The sequence below is a fragment of the Crinia signifera genome, chromosome 7 (genome assembly GCF_055691185.1).
Source record: "Crinia signifera chromosome 7, ASM5569118v1, whole genome shotgun sequence".
NCBI lineage: Eukaryota > Metazoa > Chordata > Amphibia > Anura > Myobatrachidae > Crinia > Crinia signifera.
Window position 1 is genome coordinate 74814591 of NC_139223.1, and position 22119 is coordinate 74836709.

At 42.0% G+C, this 22119-nt stretch overlaps 1 protein-coding gene across 4 annotated transcripts in view; it reads left to right on the plus strand.

The window, feature by feature from the left end:
• ZC3H7A (zinc finger CCCH-type containing 7A) overlaps positions 1 to 21828 on the plus strand; it is a 98918-nt gene extending 77090 nt beyond the window's left edge. For all 4 annotated transcript variants that reach the window (XM_083153331.1, XM_083153334.1, XM_083153332.1 and 1 more), the window contains 8 exons: positions 3970 to 4151; positions 4241 to 4314; positions 8355 to 8488; positions 8587 to 8692; positions 11271 to 11379; positions 15543 to 15664; positions 16013 to 16176; positions 19122 to 21828. In XM_083153331.1, the coding sequence (XP_083009457.1) occupies positions 3970 to 4151; positions 4241 to 4314; positions 8355 to 8488; positions 8587 to 8692; positions 11271 to 11379; positions 15543 to 15664; positions 16013 to 16176; positions 19122 to 19311 (1081 nt within the window). In that variant the 3' untranslated portion in view covers positions 19312 to 21828. The remainder of the gene's footprint in view (positions 1 to 3969; positions 4152 to 4240; positions 4315 to 8354; positions 8489 to 8586; positions 8693 to 11270; positions 11380 to 15542; positions 15665 to 16012; positions 16177 to 19121) is intronic.
• Positions 21829 to 22119: the final 291 nt, after the last annotated feature.

Sequence of the window (22119 nt, forward strand, 5' to 3'; positions counted from 1 at the left end):
CTGACACATAAATCATGTCAGTAGGAATATAGAATGCACGATACAAATGATCCATCGCAGACAAAAAATAGTACAATATTTTATTGTATAAGACACATACAAATATTCATCATTATCACCCATACAGATTGCGGGGCGAAGGTATGATCATTCAGACGCATAGGCAGTATCCCCGCTACGAAGTTATAGGTCCAAGCTGCACACGTGATATATGATGCGCAGTGACCAGGTGACCACGTGTCTGGCGGCGTGACGTCACAGTGGACGCCGCAGACACCAGCCAAGCTATGGGCGGAAGTCTACCAGGCGCAAGGCCGCATAGGAAGCCATATGATTGGCTAATATAGAACACCTGATCGGAAAACAAACCAGCGATAGGCCAGACACATGAATATAGCCCAGGACAGGGATGACAATCGGTTGGCCAGTTTGAGAAAGCTCAGATGCGAAACACGTGTCACGAACCCGTGTTAGGCAGATTGTAGGGTGTGTTGATGCTAGCTAATATGTCATAATGTGTTTGATTCACTATTTGTACTAGAAAGGGTCACTGTCTCCATAACTGCCTCACCACTTGAATAATAGGGGTGGGAGGATTGGCAATCGATACAGGACAGTAGAACTACCTGTTGGCATTGAGGGTACACAGCGTAATGCCTGTGGGTGACTCATTAACCCCACACTAAACTGCTATTCATGCTATAAAGCCTACAGTGTACCACCAATCACCAGCAGAGGTCCTCATAAGCCTACACAATAGAGGACTCGGTCAGTTTATCTGAATGCCAGATGATCTCATACGAAATACATAAACACTGTTGCAATGCCCAAATTCTGGGCTTGGAGCCAGCAAATCAGTGTATCGCTACAAAGTGTATCATAACATGTACAAAATATGTTAAGTGACATACCCACGAAGTAAATTGATATAAAGGCAATTGCCAAATATTGTTAAGCCTATTAAGGCCAATTGTAAGTATATAAGTTTCATAAATAGTACTGCAGTGTGATCCACACATACAGCATTAGTATTGTAAGGGAAATTATCCCCACAAATAAAAGCTGCATCCCCCCAACAAATCTGGCAACACGTTTTAATCTTTCAACACAATCTTTATTTCCAGCACATATATGTTATTGTTTGTCCAAGAATGGTTTTAACCTCTTCAATTTCGCACATTGATGGGTATCTCCTTATAAGGAACAGACAAATAAAGATAATTGGAGTTCCCATTTTTTAAGAAAATTGTTCATATAAACAAAACAGACTCCCAATTTCCTAGACAGGAGTGCATCCACCTACAACTACTTTCTTCTTTTGTTCTTTTTTGAATACTGAATTTAAGTGGCAAGCAATCATTTTCTTGCCAGTTACATATCCTATCCTCAGAAGTGCCATCCTATCCTCAGTAATGCTTTTAGCAACAATTTTTTTCCCCACTTTCTGGAATGTATGGTTTTCGGAATTATTTGGATAAGGGATACTCAACATGTATACTTAATTTTTGAAGATTCAATTTTATCAGGCTTGCTACCTTGGTACTGGCGAATAGCAGATGTAGTGCCATTCTTTAAGAAGGGAAGTAAAACACATGCAGGAAATTCTAGACCCATAAGTTTAACATCAATAGGGGGTGATTTTTTGGAGGGTACATGAAGGGGATAGCATTCAGGAGTACTTGGTAAATTATTAGTGGGAATCAGCATGGATTTGTGAGGATTAGGTCATATCAAACTAACTTAATTAGCTTCTATGTAGAAGGGAGTTGGAACTTCGATCAGGGCATGCAGTAGATGTGGTATTAGATTTTGTTAAGACCTTTGATACAGTGCCTCACATGAGGTAGATATACAAAATATGGGTGCTGGGTCTAGGAAATAACAACATTTGTACTTGGGTCAAAAATTTGCTGGAGAATAGGGAACAGAGTTGTGGTAAATGGAACATTTTCAAATTGGGCTATCTTGACGTTTGAAAAGGTTCAGAGAAGAGCAACAACATTAAGGGTTTGGAGTCCTTGGGTTATGATGAACGGTTAGGTGTGTTTACATTAGAAATTAGGCCTCTAATGCCCCTTTCCCACTGCAGCTAAAAAACTGTAAATTGCCGATTTTCAGCACAATTTACCGTTTTAAGGCTGCAGTGGGAAAGTGCCAGAGTTGAAATACCGTTTAAAGTTAAATGGTATTTCAACCCGTTTTTAAAGCAGAGTCCTACACGTTAAAATAACGTTTAAGAGGCAGTGGGAATGTCTCTTAAACGTTATTTAGCCTTCAGGCAGTTTCAGTGCCTGATGAGAACTAGTAGTTCTCACTTTGTGCATGTGTAATGAGTGTACGTGCATAATAATGAGCCGCTCATTACATATGCGCATATGTAATGAGTCACTCATTATTATGCACGTGCACTCATTACATATGCGCAAAGTGAGAACTACTAGTTCTCATCAGGCACTGGGACTGCTTGGACCCTGCATGGACCCCCGCTGCCTCCCCACTGCCCTGCATCCCCGTGCAGGTAAGTACAAGGGGAGGGGGGTTAGGCACTCTTTACACTTGGGGGGGGGGGGGGATTAGGCACTCTTTACCCTGGGGTGGTTAGGCACTCTACATTTTACACGGTTCACTGCAATGGGAATGGTACTTAAATGGTATTTAAAACGGTAATCTGCTGCAGTGGGAATGCTAATACCGTTTTAAATACCATTTAAGATTACCAGTACTTTAAACTGGTCTGCAGTGGGAAAGCAGCATAAGGGGATATGATTAATATGCATAAATACATAAAGGGTCAATACACGGATGGTGTAATGGTTAGCATTACTGCCTCACAGAACTGAGGTCATGGGTTCAATTACCACCTTGGCCCTAACTGTGCAGAGTTTGTATATTCTCCCCTTGCTTGCTTTCGGTTTCCTCTGGGTGCTCTGGTTTCCTCTCACAATCCAAAAATATACAAATTAACCCTAGAATGTCTGTGTGTGCGAGTACATGTGGTAGGGAATATAGACTGTAAGCTCCACTGGGGCAGGGACTGATGTGAATGTTCTTATATTCTCTGTAAAGCGCTGTGGAATATGTTCATATATTCTCTGTAAAGCGCTGCGGAATATGGGCACGCTGTATAAGAAACTGGTATAAATAATACATTGAACTATCAAGTGATAGTACTGGTACACAGGAGGACTGGTACACAGTACACCCGCTCAACCCCTAATATTAGAGGAAAGAAAAATTCTCATCCAGCAATGGAAAGATTTTTTTACAGTAAAATATGAAATATTTTGCCAGAGAATGTGATGGCATAATCCATTGATATGTTTAGACAATTTTTTATCAGAAAAAAAGTATATATGGTTATAACCATTCATCATAATGAACTATAGTGGATGAGTAATAAATTGGACAGCCATTTTGGGTCATTGTGGATTCTAGTTTATAGAAAATAGGCAGTAACCTCATCCGGGTCATTAGACTGCAGGAGATTATGGGGGTATTCATTCCCCACCACTATTTCCGACAGGGCAAATAGCTGTCTTTCAAGGCAGCATTGAAGAGGCATCTCGGCAGAACGGGCCCGTTTTGTAGAGAATGGCCGTGCATTGTCGAGATCACGGCCATATCTCAACAATCCCCGGGCATTTACACGGACACTCCCCCTTTTCTCCAATCAGCGGGCGGGACATTGAATCCCACCTGCTGATAAACAGGCGAGCGGACCGAGAACGGACCAGGGTCATGACTGTCGGGACGTCCCGACAATCATGACCCGGGATTGAATACCCCCCTATATATAGATTGGACTTGGTAGATTAAAGTCTTTTTTAAAACTCAACAACTATATATGTAACTATGTATGAATTTAGGGATATATTTATTGCAATTGTCCTGGAATTCAGCACAGTTGTGCTTTATGGTTAAATTTGTGAAGAATTAATTTGAGTTCTTGGTTTCTATTTTATCATCCAGGTGTCTTGTCCACATGTTCAGAGACACTGTAGTAAAGTACAGCAAGATCCGTCCGTTTAACATACACTTTGTGCTGGATCTTTGTCGCCATGAGGTTCGCTATGGATGCTTAAGAGAAGATGACTGCTTCTATGCACACAGCTTGGTGGAGCTCAGAGTCTGGGTGATACAGAAAGAGACCGGTGAGTCCAACCTCCTCTGATGGAGTAGAAAAATGTATCCAAAAACTGGTCAATATATTTAATACTTATTGTATATTGTTTTCATGTAGGAATTTCTTTTGAAGAAATTGTACAGGAATCTCAGAAGTATTGGGCAAAGGAGTCCGCTGCACTAAATCCTCAGGTACATTTTTTTTTTTTATTAATAATAATATGTAAAAGGAATATAATATCAAAAACCTAATTCTGATGATAATAATAATACTGATTCATTGGATTGGTAATTTGTTGAGACTTGATAAGCTGCTTTTGGTGAATGCAGTCCTTTTATTCCTTAAATATTATTGATGTTTGACATTGTTTCTGAATTTTCAGCAAATTGTTGCGCCCTGCAATTGTCTTTTCTCGGTTTTCTCAAATCTGCTCCGAAGTGTCCAAAACTTGATTCCTGCTTTGGTTATTCACTGTGCTTAAAAGAGCAGGGTTCTGGGCATCTTTCGGTCAAAAGGGAGCATGACATTGTATAGATGACATCTGACTCTCATCTTCCATGGGTGACACTGAGAAACCTTGGGTATAAAGTGGTGCAGGGGAGCCTGGGCACCAAATAGTTCTTTTCTCAGCAGCCCAGGCTCCCTGTATCCAATACCCCACATCCTGAGCCAGATATCCAGTTTAATTTGGTGCCTCAAGTAGATTGAAAGTCAGGCACTATTAGTTCTTTATTTTATTTGACTTTTAACTTCTTCCATTTACTCTCAGTGGTTCAGCATCATAGACTCCCCCACTACCACTCATTCCCTGTTCCGGTGACCAGAACGCTGGCGCCAGATCGGAACCCAGCAACAACCAGAACACTAGGGACAGGTAAGGTGTCTCTCTGCTTGCAGAGAGCCATGCCTAAGTGGCTGCCCACCACCAATGAGGTTGGTGGCCAGCGGCCATTTCGTCTTCTGCCCATACTTTCATCAGGTTCTATTCACTGATAGTTCATGTAGATCCCTGGTTCTCAACCGCAAGCACTGATGCTGTCTGATAGAAAAGAGGCTAGAGAAATGTTATCTGTACACCGGTGGTTCCCAAACTGTGCACCACGGCTCCCTGGGGTGCCGCAGCAGAGTGACAGGGGTGCCGCGGCGCCAGTGTCCCTGTCTAGAGGCAGGCAGCCTCATGTGAAATTAGCAGAGGAAGGGTGTGGGAGTGAGCACCGGGAGGGGGATAGAAGTGAGCGCCGGGCGGATACAGGGATTGAGCGCTGGGCGGGTGCAGGGAGTGCGCACCGAGAGGGAGACGGGGACTGGGAATGAGCGTTGGGCTGGAGGTGCAAGGTATGAGTGCCGGGAGGGGGGCGAGGACTGGGGGTGAGCGCCGGGCTGGAGGTACGGACTGCGGGATGATGAGTCCAGTCAGTGACCTGTCATAGTAATCAGCCTGCCGCAGCGGGGAAAAGTTGACCAGGTGACTTATGGTGCTTACAGTGCCTGGGCTCAGACAGTGGTGGCTGTGGAAGTGTGCACAGCAAACAAGTGTCCTCCTGACAGGGGGAAACTGTTACATAATAGTGGGGGGCTCTAAGGGTCAGAAACCCTAGGCCCCCCTCTCTGATGGGGCCCCGCTCCATCCACGGATTAAATCTGTCAGCAATCTGATCCGCACGCTGCTCCACTCCCACTCTTCACAGCCAGCAGTGCTGCAGAGCCACGGCTGGCATCTGCGATATGTTAACCTGCAGACTGCAGGGAAGGAGACAGGATCCTGCCTCCTGCCCTGGCCATCGCCTTGCCGCACGCACGTTTGACCATCGACTGCTGCCCACCTGCTGTCTAGGATAGAAAATATGCAGGTTTATGCTTTATATTTTAATATTATGGGGAACAGTGAGGTGTAGCTGTGATGGGGGGGGGGGCAGAGGTGTAAGGATGACGGGAGACTGAGAGGTGCAGGGGTAGGGATGGAGATATGCAGGGGTAGGGATGGAGAGATGCAAGGGTTGGGACATCGCTACGTGTGTAGGGGCCATAGCAATAGTGAGGCATGGCCCCGCTAGTCGCTATTGCCGCCAATTAATATCCACCATGCTGGATATTAATCAGTCCGGGCCTTGGTTCTCACTGGAGAACACTGACCCTGAGAGATTGCTCAGCACACAGCACTGACACATTGCTGTGTACTGAGCGATCTAGCATTTCCCGTGTGTAAAATAGCTCAAAATAGCAACGAACCGGTTCTTCTTTCATCTTACTACAAACCATTAACCTCGCTTTGAAATTGATCGTATTTTATTCATGACATTTTTGCACAGGCTACCTAGTTACTCATAATAATTGATTTTGGCTTATGGGTGCCTTGAAAAAGTTATGGAGACCCAAAGGGTGCCATGGACTGAAAAAGTTTGGGAACCTCTGCTGTACACAATTATTGATAAAAATTAGAGTGCATTTCATAGAGAAACTCATGAAGACTATCATCAAAGATAAGAAAAAGATGTATAAAGTAATTGAGATCTTTAGTCAAATCTAAGTGACTTTAATATATCTTTGAGCAAGAGCAAATATTAATCCATTAATCAGTGGAAATCATTTCAAAACCTAGGCGTATTGTCTACTAGGATGTTACACCTTTTGGTTTGCAAAAGGTGGATTTACTTACCTTGATTTTAAACAGCTTTGTAACTATGGGGCAGATTTATTAAGCTTGGAGAAGAGATAAACTGGAGATAAAGTGTAGAAAAGGTAAAAGGAGATACATTGCAGCCAATCAGCTCCCAACTGTCTTTTTCAAACACAGCTGATTAGCTGTGCTTTTTCTCCTTTTACCTTTTCTCCGCTTTATATCCAGTTTATCTCTTCTCCAAGCTTAATAAATCTGCCCCTATGTAACTTTGTAACACCCAAATCTAACTCTCTCTGCACATATCACATCTGCCCCACCTGCAGTGCACAAGGTTTTGTCCATTAGAGTGTGAATTTGCTTTAGCAAATGAAACAGAATCAGGCCCCTGGTTCAAATCCCAGTTACGCATGGTTTTAGTTTTGCTAATCTTTATGGATTTAACCAACTTTATATTTAGCCAATGGAACGTCTTTGTCTGCTCGTGAATGATATATTTTGATCTGTTCCATCACAAGTGTGTTTTAAAACCTTAAATGCTTATCAAATTTCAGTAAGTTATCAATATCTGCCATCTAAAAAATATTTATACAATTGTCAGAAGCCATTACCTTGTCCGTTCACAAGTGAACAGTCCTAAATCCATCATCTATGGTTATTTGCATATTTCTACAGCATAGTGAGCATTTTGTTAAGTGTTTGTCCACCTTTGTATCGGTCTATATAGGATAAATAGACCATTTAAACTTGTTTTATTTAATGGTAGAATTTAAGCTTGTACACATGGTTTGTAACTCCTCCGATACTTTGTTTTTTGCAGTCTTCTTTTTATAAAAGACTAGCTGGAGTAACTGTCGTTGCCCAAAATTTTTAAGAAAATGTGTTTACAAAAATAAATTGAAATATGACACACAGTATAAATAACATTAGTTAGTTGTTCGTTAATTTACGTCGGAGCGCAGCACATTATGCATCTCCTGATTATACTCTGTGCTGCTGGGGACCCTGCTACTGCTACTATATAACTCTCAGTGTGTGGGTCTGTGCTATCTCCATTCCCCTCCTCACATCATGTCACTGCCTCGTCATATGCTGCCCTGCCAACTCTGACATATCATGCATCTCCTAATGTAGTCTGTGCTGCTGCCCCACCCCTAGGGGTGCTAGGGGTGTGTTATCCCCACATTATTTGTTCACAGATTGTAATTGATATGTGGGTAAATTGCTCCAGTCATTCCAGAGCTGTGCTGTCTGCTGAAATACTCTGAGCTGCTGGCTCAGCCCTAGGGGTGTCTTACCCCCACAGTGCTTGTTCCCAGATAGGAAGTCATATGTGTACCAAGTTTTTTGTGTAAATTGTTACAGCTATTCTTGAGTGATGCTGTCTGTTGAAACACTCTGTGCTGCTGCCTCGCCGCTAGGGGTGTCTTACCCCCACAGTGTTTGTTCCCAGATTGTAAATCATGTGTACCAAGTTTGGTGTAAATTGCTCCAGCTATTCCGGAGCTATGCTGGAACATACATATGACCATACAGGAAAAATTGTGGTTTTTGACTGCCCTTGTGAACTGTTGTATCAGTGGTGTGATATGTTTTTTTTATTTTTTTTTGAAGCTGCTGAACATTCAGAGTAATCACGGATATCCAAAATTTAACATTAAATTTGTTTGTGGACAATGCTGGAGAAATGGCCAAGTGATTGAAGCAGACAAAAACAGAAAATATTGTAGCGCAAAGGCAAGACATACGTAAGTACAAAAGAGAGCAGTATGTCTGGTGTATAGTAACCAGGGTCATGCAGTACTTGGCTCAGTTTCCCTACTAACACCGCATGTGTCTATCTTAGGTGGACCAAAGATCGCCAGGTTGTGCTTGTGATGTCCAATGAGCGTAAAAAGTGGATATCTATCAGACCATGTCCGACAAAGAAACCAGTACCTGTTCAGTTTGAGGTGATTTTAATATTATTTTTCATATATAACATAGTGAAATATAGAGGTCGGAGGCATACAGCTATGAAAAAGAAGTCAATTAAATGAAAGTAAAGCACATCCGGATTAAGACCTTGAATGACTTCTCAATTTAGTAAATGTAGAGCAGAGCTTCTCACCTAAAACTGGGTACACACTCTGCGATTATCATTAGAAAATATCGCTTCAGATCCCAGACTGAATGATATATCGCTAAACCACTGAACAATATTGTCAACAATATCATTTTGTAACGTCACCTGGACCCCGGCCAAACATGCACACATTGACTATGGATTCCTCTCTGCTATTACCGCTGCATGATCTGTGCTCTGTTTCCAGCTCCCCTTTTACACTTCATTGTAGCATCTTAATTTCCATGCAGAATAGAGGGGGTAGAGCCACACTTATTGTATGTGGCACACACTCCCCTCATGTGACAGGCATGCGACTTCTCATCCACAGGTAGCTGGTTGAATAGGAATCTATAGGTAAGGGCCCAAGACTGCACACCCTGGGGATTATTCTGGTTGACTCACAAAGCTGCGAAATTCATTCACTTAAATGCCGTCTGCACCGCGAATCTCCCTGCACGCATGCGAATGGATGTTTTGCATAAATAACCATTCGCAGCTTGACGAAACAGGGGGACGAAAACATTCGATGGTTGCCGACCAACGAATGATTTCGACAGCGTTTGAAGATCTAAGTCACTCTGCTGGCCTTAGCTCTGCGGCGCCCTGTATGGGAAGAGGGCAGGCAGCTGACATCCGCTGACGTCAGCTGCCCACCACCCACTTCAGTTCACTGGCAAATGTCCATGGGAACTCCCAGGAACCACTGGGCGTTCCCATGGGCACGACAACGGCCCGCCGCCCCATGCCCCCCACTTGCGCTGCTGTGTGCGAGCGGCCGGCGAGTAATCAATCGCATGCAACCCCATTTCCCACCATCAGGAGGGGGTTGGAGGGCGGCAGGTCCGACCTCTGACTCCTATCCGATGCACACGGACTGCACTTCGGACCCAATAGGATGTCAAACAACCGATTTGCAATGATTTCACCCCATTTCTCGGCCTGATCTGTTCAAACTGGGCCTAAATTGGACCAATGTATGGGGGCCTTTAAAGTGCCTCACACAAAGAGAAAAAAGATACAGGTGCACTATTCAAACATCACTAAGTTTCTATATGGTCCCTTTTTCACACAGCTCTATCTGTCACCTCTGTAATACTCCTTACATATGCAGTAGCTGCTCTTACCTTTCTAACATAAGTTAATTCTTCCCTTGCTAAAATAGTGTCTTGGCTTGGTGGTGTACCATGCCATAGACTTGAACCCTTGAATGTTACGGACTTATTCAATGATGTTACCTGGTCATATTAGGTAAGTATATGCAAAATGTATTACAGTTTTAATTAGTAATGTTTGAATAGAGCACCTGCATCTTTTTTCTCCATGTGCTGCTAGTTGAATAACCCTGATCTAGAGGGTTTTCCTTGGTCCTAGGTAAAGTCCCAATAGCAGTAGATGATGCTAAGCATTCCCAGATTCTCAGTCCCAGATGAAGTTACTGCTCTCTTCGAAGCTTCTGTTTTGTCATCTCTCTGTTTTACAAGGAACTTAATAGGCTATAACAATGCAATATTTTGTTAACAAAGCTGTATTAAATGTAAAAACTATGTTAAAAAAAGCTGATGTTAAAAAGGTGTCATTCCCATTTGGTAATCCTGTCTGTGGACACCTCTTGGCCCTTCGAGAGCTGCTAGGAGAGACCAGGGAGACTTTGGTTGTTACAGAAGTATGTTACAGCACTCGCCGTATTCTTCTTACATCGTATCACTGCGGCAGAGGGATATACTGCTATTAGGAATGTAGTTCTGTCTAAATAATATGTACTAATTGAACTTCAATAAAAGGTGCATTTGTGGCACTTTCTTGTTTGTTAATCTTATTTATAATTCTAAAAGACATTGCATTTCAAAGTACTATAAAAAAATAATAAACCTACAGTAGACTTTAATTGTGAAGGCTTTCTGCTTAGAACTGGTAACGACAGTCTGCTTGCTAATGTTATATCAGGTCTGTAACGGGGTAACTGCTTTGGCTGCATTTCAGTAACCTGTTTCACCATTTGTTATCCCACTTTCTGTTTCCATGCACGTTTGAATATAAGTATGGCCAGTAAAGAATTCCCGGACTGCTGCCTCCCTCTCTATTTCCTGAAGGAGTAAATATTACTGATGTGTCCTCATACATCCTTCCTCAATATGGCACACAGCGCGAGATGCCTGGTGTGAGTGTGCCACCAGCTCCTGTGCAACTCTGCCTACGTTAGGCGTCTTTCTTTTTTTTTTTTTTTCGTGGAAAATGAGAATGTTGGTTGTTTAGTGTAACGTCTGATAACTGTCCTATGATTCTCCTTATGAGCCTTGGGTCTAGAAGTGTCCATGTTCTTTCAGAAGAGAACTATTCAACATACAAGTAAAATAACTATGTAGGCTAGCTTCATAATAACTGTCCCAGTGATTTTACAAACATTTCTGTTGTGTCTTCCACAGTTGTGTCATCATATTGTGAGTGGGAAAAAATGCCAGTATATTGGGAATTGTGCCTTTGCTCACAGCCAAGAAGAGAAAGAGATTTGGACCTGTATGAGAGATCTAGGCAGTGAGTAAGAATAAGTACCAACTGTTTATTCCTAATTCTATCTTTGAGTACAGTACAAATTTGTTCTCAAAATGGGCAAAACCATGTGCACTGCAGGAGGGGCAGATTTTACATGTTTAGAGAGAGTTAAATTTGGGTGGGGTGTGTTGAAACTTAAATCTATATTGCAGTGTAAAAATAATACAGCCAGTATTTACCTTGCACAGAAACAAAATAATGCACCCACATCTAACTCTCTCTACATTTGCCCCACCTGCAGTGCACATGGTTTTGCCCATTTTGAGAACAAATTTGTCCTGCAATCAGGTCCTGAATAAGGGTCTTTATGCAATAGTCTCCATGCATTAATGCTGAGAGTATTTGTAGCACTTATGGGTTATTACTGTAAATACAACTGCCCTGAATCGATTTACATTTTATTTTACAAGCGGTTTAAATACTTGGTGTCAATTTGTTCTTGAGATGTTTCCTTTTATTTATATCCATATAACTGATCTTTCCTATCTAATGGTGCTGGTGTGGAGGCCACGTTATCGGTGAGGTAGATTTGGTAGCTATTTCTTATGGCTCTTTTTGGTGAGAATGATGCAAATGGATTTCCATTTTTTTATTTAAATTAACTTTATTTTTAAAAGTAGTGGAAGTTTTAATAATTTAAAATGCATGTTCTTATTTCAGATTAAGGGGGGTATTCAATGTTCGGGTCACGGCAGACGAGCTTGCTCGCCTGCCGTGACCCAGTCCCGTTCTCGGTCAGCTCGACCGAGAACATGCAGGCGGGATTCAATGTCCCGCCTGCAGCGGGGCGAGAAGGGGGCGTGGCCGCGAGTTGCGGCCGGGAAGTGACGAGCTGCAGCCGGCAGCTCGTCACTTCCCCGCTGTTCTCGGCAGAACGAGCCCGACAGCTAGAGATGTCGGGCTCGTTCTGGAAGAAAACCCTGTTCAATGCTGTCGGGGAAGACAGCATTGAATAGGGCCCGTCGAGCATCTCCCCCACGGGAGATGCTCGACGGTGATTGAATCTCCCCCTAAACCTTGGTGCTGATTCACAAGTTGGTATTAAATTAGGGACAAATTAATAAACAGAACATTTAGAAATATGCAGAGCGGGACCCATCAAGGCAAGTTCATTTTGTTAGTGGTTATCTCTACAATCTCCGTAATCTTCTACATTTGGTCCTGATTTCACCCTGATTCCAGCAGATTGGGATGAGGAATCAGCCCAAATAGCATGTTAGCGATAGCTGATCCAATGCGCCAGTCACTTTTGATCTCTGGCTCTGATCAGATGCGCATGGGATCTGAGGGATAGGTTAGAGGATCACAGGATAAAAACAAAGAAAGGTCTTGTTGTGCAGCTATATTAGAACACATGGTTAGCGACTAACTGGAGACCACAAAAACATGATCATTGTCAAGTGCTTTTTTGGAAAGGTGGATTAATGCCAAAGTTGAAACATTGTTTGTATTGTTTTATATATATATATATATATATATATATATATATATATATATATATATATATATATATATATATATATATATATATATATATATATATATATATAAAAATCAGGTTTGCTATTTTGTCAAAATTTTTGGTGCTTGTGTATTATCACTGCGCCCGTTAAGTAGTTAATGTGGTGTCCTATTCAGCGTAGTAGCATGCGATTTAGAACATCCCCACTATCCACGTCACCCCGAAGCGTGGCGAGCAGATGAGGTACGCGTCCCCCCGACCTGTTCATATCCCCATTATCCACGTCGGCGTGGAGTTGGTTTTATAAAGTGTGGGGAGCATGGCGAGCGGACGCGGAAAACGAGCCAGAAGCATGGCAATTGCAGTGGATTACTTGACGTGTATTCTGCGGTTCCTTGTGGGGCTCAGTGGCTAAATTGCATCACACGTGATCAAATCCATGCGATCCGGGGGCAGGGGTGCCGTGAAACTGCACAAGTACCATCGCATTGCATGCAAATCGCATGCGATCCAATCCCAGCGCCACCGTACGTAAACTATTTGGGCGCCGTGATAATACACAAGTACCAAAATTTTATTTCAATTGCCCATTTTCATGTACTGGAATGAGTAAAAGACTAGTGTTTTCAGACAATACAAAAAAAGTATAATTTGCATGAGTACTAAATAAAAAAAAATCTTTATAGATGGTATTGAAATGTGATGTGCGCAAATGCCGAAAAAATCCTTGGCAATTAAGGGACTAACTATGCCCCACACTTCCCCAGCTCAGTGGGTGCGGTGGCTATCTGTCATGCTCATAGGCGAATCTAGGGGGTGGTCCGGGGGTGCACTGAAGCTCGAGGTTGATATCAGTCGAATGCAAATCGTTGGGCCTTCAATCCGATACCAGGCTGTATCCATATGGGTTAATTGGTTCCAGGGATATTGAGGTTAAACCGTTTTTTTTTTTTCACGGGACCAAAATCATTCGAAGCCAACTCAAAAGTTCTTCAATATGATACTTGGCTCATGTAAATGGGTCAGTTTGTTCTGAAGATATAGCTGGTTGGCTAAAGGGGGGTAGGGAGAGGGGAGTGGTGGTCTCTCCCCCTCACACCAGAAAATGCAGGGACTAGGCTGATGTATAAGGAGTCAGCCTGGGAATGTCCCTGCATGATCCTGGGACCATATTCCCAGGTAAATTCCTGCATTTTCTTTTGTGAAAGGGGTATTATTTCAAACAGCAGTGACCTGCAGTGCTCTGAATACAGCCGGGCAGCCCCCTGCTCTCTGCCCAGCTGTCAATGACTGTCACCCCTGCAGTTTCCGCTCCAATTCTTCTCCCCGCTTTCACCTCAGCCCGCCCCCCCTTTAATCATGTGGTGCCGGTGCCCAGCGTGCTCCCCCGACGTCACGCTCAACAACAGCGCTCACAATATTTCAAATGTCCACTTGGCTAGAGGGGACACCAGGAGGGGAGTGGGAGCGTGCTCTGCGCTGCGCTTTGCTCCTCTCCACATAGAAGCAGCTGCACTGCTCTCCATCTCTCCCTGCAGCAGCAGCGAAGGCTCATATAAAAATTTACAGTAAGTGGCACTTTTGGGGGCATTGCTTAAGGGACGCTACAAGTGGCGGTATGTGGGGGCATTATGCATAATGTGTGGCTTAATGTGTAAGTGCACGGTGTGCAGCATCATGTGTAAGCGGCTTTATGTGTGCAGCATCATGTTAAGGGACATTATGTGCAGCATCATGTGTAATGGGTACTATGGTGTGCGGCATCATGTGTAATGGGTACTATGGTGTGCGGCATCATGTGTAATGGGTACTATGGTGTTGCGGCATCATGTGTAATGGGTACTATGGTGCCATCAAGCAAGAACCCCCTAGCAATGAGCACGTAGGTAAGCAGCACTTATGTGGCAAATATGTAATGGGCATTACGGTTTGTTATATAGTATGTAATGGGCATCATGATGTGTGGCACAATGTGTAATGGGCATTATGGTGTGTGGCCTTATGTGTAATTGGCATTACGGCGTGTGGCTTTATGTGTAATGGGTATTACGGAGTTTGCTAAAATGTGTAATGGACATTACTGTGTATGGTCTAAAGCAGGGCTTGGCAACACCGGCCCTCCAGATGTTAGTGAACTACACATCCCAGGATGTTTTGCATTAGTTTTGCTATGTGGCCATGCTGAAACTGATGCAAGGCATGCTGGGATGTGTAGTTCATCAACATCTGGAGGGCCGGTGTTGCCCAGCCCTGATCTAAAGTGTAATACCACACCCCTTTTGTGATGCCACGCCTCCTTCCCATGAGGCCACACCCCTTTTGCCGCGAGGCTAGGCCGCGCAAAGTTCCCCCTGCTATTATGTCTAGATCTGGGACCACCCATTACCATAATTCTAGATTCGCCTATGGTCATGCTGTCATGTGCAAGTTCTCCTGATCTTCTGATACAAGCACAGTGAAAGCTGGTAAAATATCTTGTATATGTCTGTGCTTTGCTATGCAGTACTGTAATACATCTTTAACGTACAATATTATATATATAATTGTTCTTTGAGATTACAACCACCATGAAAGGCTGCAATTAAGCATACATGAATTTCCTGAATTATCAGAATACTTTGCATTCATGGACATCTGTATCGTTGAGTTCGAGAAAATGTAATGTCCATTGCTTTCTTTTCAGTTCAGGATATGGAAAAATTGCATGAGAAATTGATGAACAAGAAGAAGATTGATAAAGGAAATGAGGCTTCATGGCCTGCGAACAAGCCAATTCACATGCCCACTGATTACGCCGAAACTACAGTAAGTGTGCCTTTGCCTGAAGATCCACGTAACTAGTTATTGGTTAGGAGGCTGCAGGGTTCTGTTTACTACAGGAACGAAAGAGGTACAATTGCATGCCTCAATATTTTAGATGTGGGACAGCAAAGAGGATGAGCAGACATCTATTAGGTCAGTAATGATATTTTCATATATAGGATACATTAAAATAACTATTACAATACAGTAACCCTTCAGATCCAAAGAGAATAGAGTGTTTTCATATATCTCTTACCCATAAACGTGGGATTTATTGGAAAGAGTTTGACTACTGTACAGTATATACTGTATGTCTTCAGGTTTTTTTACATTGCTTGCTTTGTTGCACAGGTTGACTTTCATTGTTGGCTTTGTGGGAAAAACTGCAATAGTGAGCGTCAGTGGAAGAGTCATATCTCGTCAGAGAAACATAAAGAGAAAGTATTCCACTCCGAGGATGACCGGAACATCTGGCAGCACCGTTTCCCCACAGGCAACTTTACCGTGTGTAAAAGGTGAGCATGGATCTCCTACACAATTTAATTTCCAGAAATAGGAGATATCACATTGAAATCTTTTCCAGAACAGACCAATGTTTTTTTATGTGCTATGGCTCATGTATTATTGATACGTACAGCATAATGGTTTACACTTCTTCTAATTTGCTTAGTCCAAATATAGTAGTAAAGGAGATAATACACCAATCCACATGCACACCAATGTTCGGTACACTACCTCTCTTGTTGTGAAAGTACTATACACTGTCTGCACAGTTCACCAGTGATTTCCAGTCAAAATAGAATAGAGGTTAAAAAAAAAAAATTTCAGCCAAAATCGCTGCTCACTGTATTATGTAGTAATAATAAAAGATTTTCATATTCTATAGACCTAAAACTCTGCTTCTCCTCCCTCTCTCCGCTATAATTCACTTTTCTCTTCCCCTATCTCCCCCCCCCCCCCCCCCCCCCAAAACACTTGTTTTTCTCTCCTGACATACATTCTTTCTCCAGCCAAAATGATCTCTGTAAAGAGGGTACATACGCTGAGATTTCCACTGTTTTTCTATTCAAATTATTTTTCCACGTTCAATGCAGATTCGATCCCGATGCGCATTCAAGTTTAGTGGAAATTGAAAAGAAAAATAGACTTGGCAGGCAAGACTGTATAGTAGAAATCGAATCTAATGGCATATCGAATCAAAATCAAATTGAATTCTACATCTATCCGTGTGTGCCCACTATGATAGAGGGTACACACAGTGACATATGCACTATTTTTCTATTCGATTTTGCTTACAGAAGCAAAATCGAATGCTTTTTCTACATTCAATGCAGATTTGATCCAAATGCGCGCTCCCGTGTAGTGTAAATCGAATTTGCAGGCAAGACTATATAGTACAGATATGTACTACATAGTCAAACTCAAATGTGAACACTGTGACCAACCGTGAACCATTCACAGATAGAGCGAATAGGGGTAGAATAGAAAGTGAAATCTCACCATGTGCACGCACCTTTATAGAGGGTACACACTGTGAGAGATGATTTTTTTCTATTTGATTTTGCTTATAGAAGCAAAATTGAATAGAAATTGATGCACATCAAATGCTTTTATTGGCATTCGATGCAGGTTCAATCCCAATGCGTTCTTCCGTGTAGTGGAAATCGAATAGAAAAAAAGTCTTGACAGGCAAGACTATCTAGTGGAAATCTAATAGTAGATAGTGCAAATCTAATGTGTTCACTGCTGCATTCGATTTGATCCAGATTCCATTTCAATCTCCTGCCTGAAGGATCAGGAACACTGAGATCAAATTGAAATCGAATAGTAAATCGATTGGAAAATAGGGAAAATCAAAAATGAGAAAAACTTCAGAATAATTCTAATAGGCCAAATTTAATTGAAAGCAGAATTGAACCGTGTGTATGCAGTATGCTGCTTTCGATTTGATTTCATTCTCCTGCCTGAATGATCAGGAACACTGAGATCGAATAGCAAATCAGATAGTGCACATCAAATAGTGAAAATCAAAAAGGAGTAGAAAAAACTTCAGAACAGGTCTAATAGGCCAAACCGAATTGAAAATGGAATCAAACAGAGTGTAAGCCAGTGGCGGAACTGCAGGAGGCAATGGAGTCAGCTGCCGCCTGGTTTTTGGTCTTCAGGGGGCGCTTCTTCATTGTCTCCTGCTGTCCGCCGATTCATACCCGCAGTTGTACATCAGCCGACGGAAGAGCTGAGGCACGGAGGCTGCCTTCTCTTCTCACACAGAGACTGAGCTGGCAGCCGACTGACACTAGGGGGAGCTGCTGCACCCAGCTCTTCCCAGGCTGTATGTAGCTGGCATCGTGTGTGTGGAATATAGCCACACACAGGTAGGCACTGACAGCCCCTGCTACTTCATGTTGCAGTGGGGGTGGGGGGACACAATGATTTTAAATGTTTGTAGATTTTTAAGTGAGGTGTGTGTGTTTGTTTTCCTAGGGAAAGTTGTGTTTATTTAGTTGAAATAGGAGTGTGTGTTTTTTTTTTTTTTTAGTAAAACAGGTGTGTGCATCTCAGTGAGGTGTGTGTGTGTGTGAGTGAGAGGTGTGTGTGTCTGCGTGAGATGTGTGTGTGTGTGTGTCTGCGTGAGATGTGTGTGTGTGTCTGAGCTAAAGAGGTGTGTGTGTGGCTGAGTGAAAGGCATGTGTGTGTGTCTGCGTGAGAGGTCCGTGTTGTGTCTGCGTGAGAGGTCCGTGTTTGTGTCTGCGTAAAAGGTCCGTGTTTGTCTGCGTGAGAGGTCCGTGTTTGTGTCTGCGTGAGAGGTCCGTGTTTGTGTCTGCGTGAGAGGTCCGTGTTTGTGTCTGCGTGAGAGGTCCGTGTGTGTGTCTGCGTGAGAGGTCCGTGTGTGTGTCTGCGTGAGAGGTCCGTGTGTGTGTCTGCGTGAGAGGTCCGTGTTGTGTCTGCGTGAGAGGTCCGTGTTTATGTCTGCGTGAGAGGTCCGTGTTTGTGTCTGCGTGAGAGGTCTGTGTTTGTGTCTGCGTGAGAGGTCTGTGTTTGTGTCTGCGTGAGAGGTCTGTGTTTGTGTCTGCGTGAGAGGTCTGTGTTTGTGTCGGAGTGAGAGGCGTGTGTGTGTGTGCGTCCGAGTGAAAGGTGTGTCTGTGTGTATATGAGTAAAAGGCTTGTGTGCGTCCGAGTGAGAGATTGATATATATGCGACTGGGGCAAACTTACGCCACTGGTGTAAGCACTATTACTTTAGCTAACAACGGCACCTCCCCTCTGTATTACAGATGTAGAATCCACTTACCGCAACTGCTACAATCCTGGAATATAATGTGGTTCTAATACCATGCTGTGTATGAACCACAAGTGAATACTGTAAAACTACTCACTTAAATACACTACTTCTCTTACACTTTCAGATGTATGATCATTTATTCGTATGACTACTAATCTGTCTTCCTTACACAATTAGGTTCCTGTCTGGCTCATGTACTGATGGAGAGAAATGCCTATATGCTCATGGAAATGCAGAACTTCTGGAATGGGAAGAAAGAAGTAAAGTTCTACACCAGAAACTAGTGAAAGCATGCAAAGACCAGCTCATTAGGCCAGATGATAATGACTTTGGAAAATATAGTTTTTTGATTAAAAATTTCAGTTAAACCTCTAATTACATTGGGAGTGAAATACTAAGTGAATACAAATGCAATCGATTTACAAAAGCTCCAAAAGTTGTTAATATTGATTTGGGTTACATAAAGCAGGTGGTCATGTTGGATTGGGTTAACATCTGTTACTAAAACCATTAGTTTATTTGACCGTTAATAAGTAAGGGAACAAAGGAGCTACACTGAAAGGGGCCTTAAGTCAGCATTGCAGACAGACACATAAGTTTAACTGAGGCACATGACATGAATCGGTCTCTGTGCCACAAATTTTAAGGCTATTTTGATTTTTCTTAATTTTTCAATTCATTCTGTTTTGCTGAAACTATCCTGTTCCTGTCAGTGTTCTAAAATCATATCCGAGAGAGAAAATGCATCATTCATTGTAAGCAGTTAGAAAGCGTAACAAAAATAAAGTTTAGAAATTTGTAGGTTTTTCCATAATGTTTTTAGATTTGAAGTACTATTTATATTTTCCTTAAATGGGGAGTCGGTTTAAAACCAATCCTACAGAAATGATCTTATCCATAGAATGGGAGCCTACTGAAGGGTCTGTGCTCCCAACAGCTGTACACTTTTGTTTGTGGCAGAGGGAACCTGATGGGATTACTGCAGATTTTGTCCAAAAGAAGTTACACTATCACATCCAATATAAATTCTGCAGAGTGGAGTTTCCAGAGTGTCTCCATAGGCACTTCATGGTGATCCGCTCTGGTCTTCTAGTTCGTGTGAGAGAGGAGCTCAAAATGGGCAAAGTGTTTGTGTCATTCTACTTGGCCCTTTCAGTCATTTGAAATATTAAGGATAATAAGTAACTATTGCAAAGTGTATTATTAGTGTATAGACCTGTGATATGCCAGGAAGGGAAGCATTGTGCTGTTCATCTGTGATGTTGGCAGGATGCACATCCTATATATTAAGTCTCATCCTGCTTCTCACATCTGTGGGGACGAATTCAAGTGTTTTACCCACCGGCGGCCACCAGATGGCCCTTGATGGAACAATTCAAGTGTTGCTCCGTTAGGCTGACACTGCCACTGACATTAGTAATATGATGATCCATCATTTTGATGGGCAGGGAACTAGTCACAATCAAACTCAAATTTCTATTTAGCTCCTCCTAGCTGGGATTTTTCTAATGGTGCCCATACACTTTGCGGTGAGCATTTTGTACTAGATCTCATCGCATCTAGCTCAAATCACATGCGATAAGCTAAAACAGCGTGCGATTAGAACTAGATGCAATGGGATCTAGTACAAAAAGCACTGGCTGCACATACTTTTTGTAATATGCGATGCGCAGGAGCGTGCTTCGCAAGCCGACAAACACGGTGCGATTTGAACTGCATGAAAAAAGTTCAAACCGCGTCAGACCAGCGCACCGGCTCAGCGTCTGTGGGCAACTTTATTCAAAAAGTCACTTTAAAAAAAAAAAAGCTTTTTTTGCCTTCACATAAATATTTTATTGGTAATGGAATTGCATGCTTAGTGTGTAGTATATCGGGATTATTGTAGCTGCCTTGCTTCATGTTCTTGTATAAGAATTTGTGCCAAGTAAATGCCGTACCTGTTGTAATGAGGAGTAAGGCTGCGCTCTTTCTAGTAAGATGGCATCATAATGCAGAAACCTATTGCGTGCAGCCTTATTTACATGTCACAATATATACACTGATATAATCTTCATTTGGGCCTGAATAAGTGTCACAGTTTGTGTTTGTTTGTTTTCTGTATCAAGTGTTAATGTAAGATTATCTTTATACTTCAAATAATCACTCCATATAATGTGATTTGTCTGTCTCTGAGAACGCAGTCCTGGTGTAGTTTAGATGTCATTTGTTTTCCATTCGTAAATACTACAGAAGTCACTTTCTGCATGTTTTTGTTTGCACTCTTTTTTTATTCAAATAAGATGGTACTATACGTTTTTTGTGCTTGTTTGTAAACCGTAATGAGGTATATTTTGTATTCATTTCAACCATTTCTTCCAAATCACCTATTTTTCAATGTTTGCACTTGATAAACAGTGTTTAGCTTACTAAAGTAAAATACCGCCCTAATATTATACGTGTACTGACAGTGATTTACAGTTTCAGATGGTACAGAATCCTTTAATTATTGTCTGATATAATCTTAATATTGTATACAGAGGAAGGGCCTGCCTCTTTATATATTTTTTTTAAATCACAATATTATATTAAGACCAGATGTAGGCTTAGGACACATAAGAAATAAATGTATGGGTTAATAAAATGTTCAATATTACAATACAGACATACTCTTTTCCTTCTGAATTACTGGTAACTGATGCATTCTATTTAAATAAAAAAAATATTATTTTTTTTGTATTAAACTTCTGTTCAATTGTTGCCAAATTGTAATTGAAAGAAAAGAATGTTGTGTGTTCAGTGATCTGCTGTTTTAATGTGTTTTTAGGTTGTTTTTTAACTTCATCAGTTAAAAATACTGGTATGTGTGTCACCTAGATTTATCTATAATAAAAATACTTTTTCTACATACTATGAAGTTGATTGTGTTTTTTGACAGTGATAAAAAAAAAAAAACCTTTGTTCTTTAGATACTTGTTAACAGCCCGGAGGGAGCAAGTTTGTGCAAATCCTTAATGGCAGACTGCGCTGTATTTCAGGTGCTTGGTTTAAATATATAATGAAAGAAATAGGTTGTCTCCTTGATCCAGACCATTCTACTCACATAGGTTCCGCTGTATCTAATTAGGATCTCCCTATCCTTATGGTCGCATCAAATTATAGTATTATGGAATTCTGCCCATGGTGTCCACACTTCCCT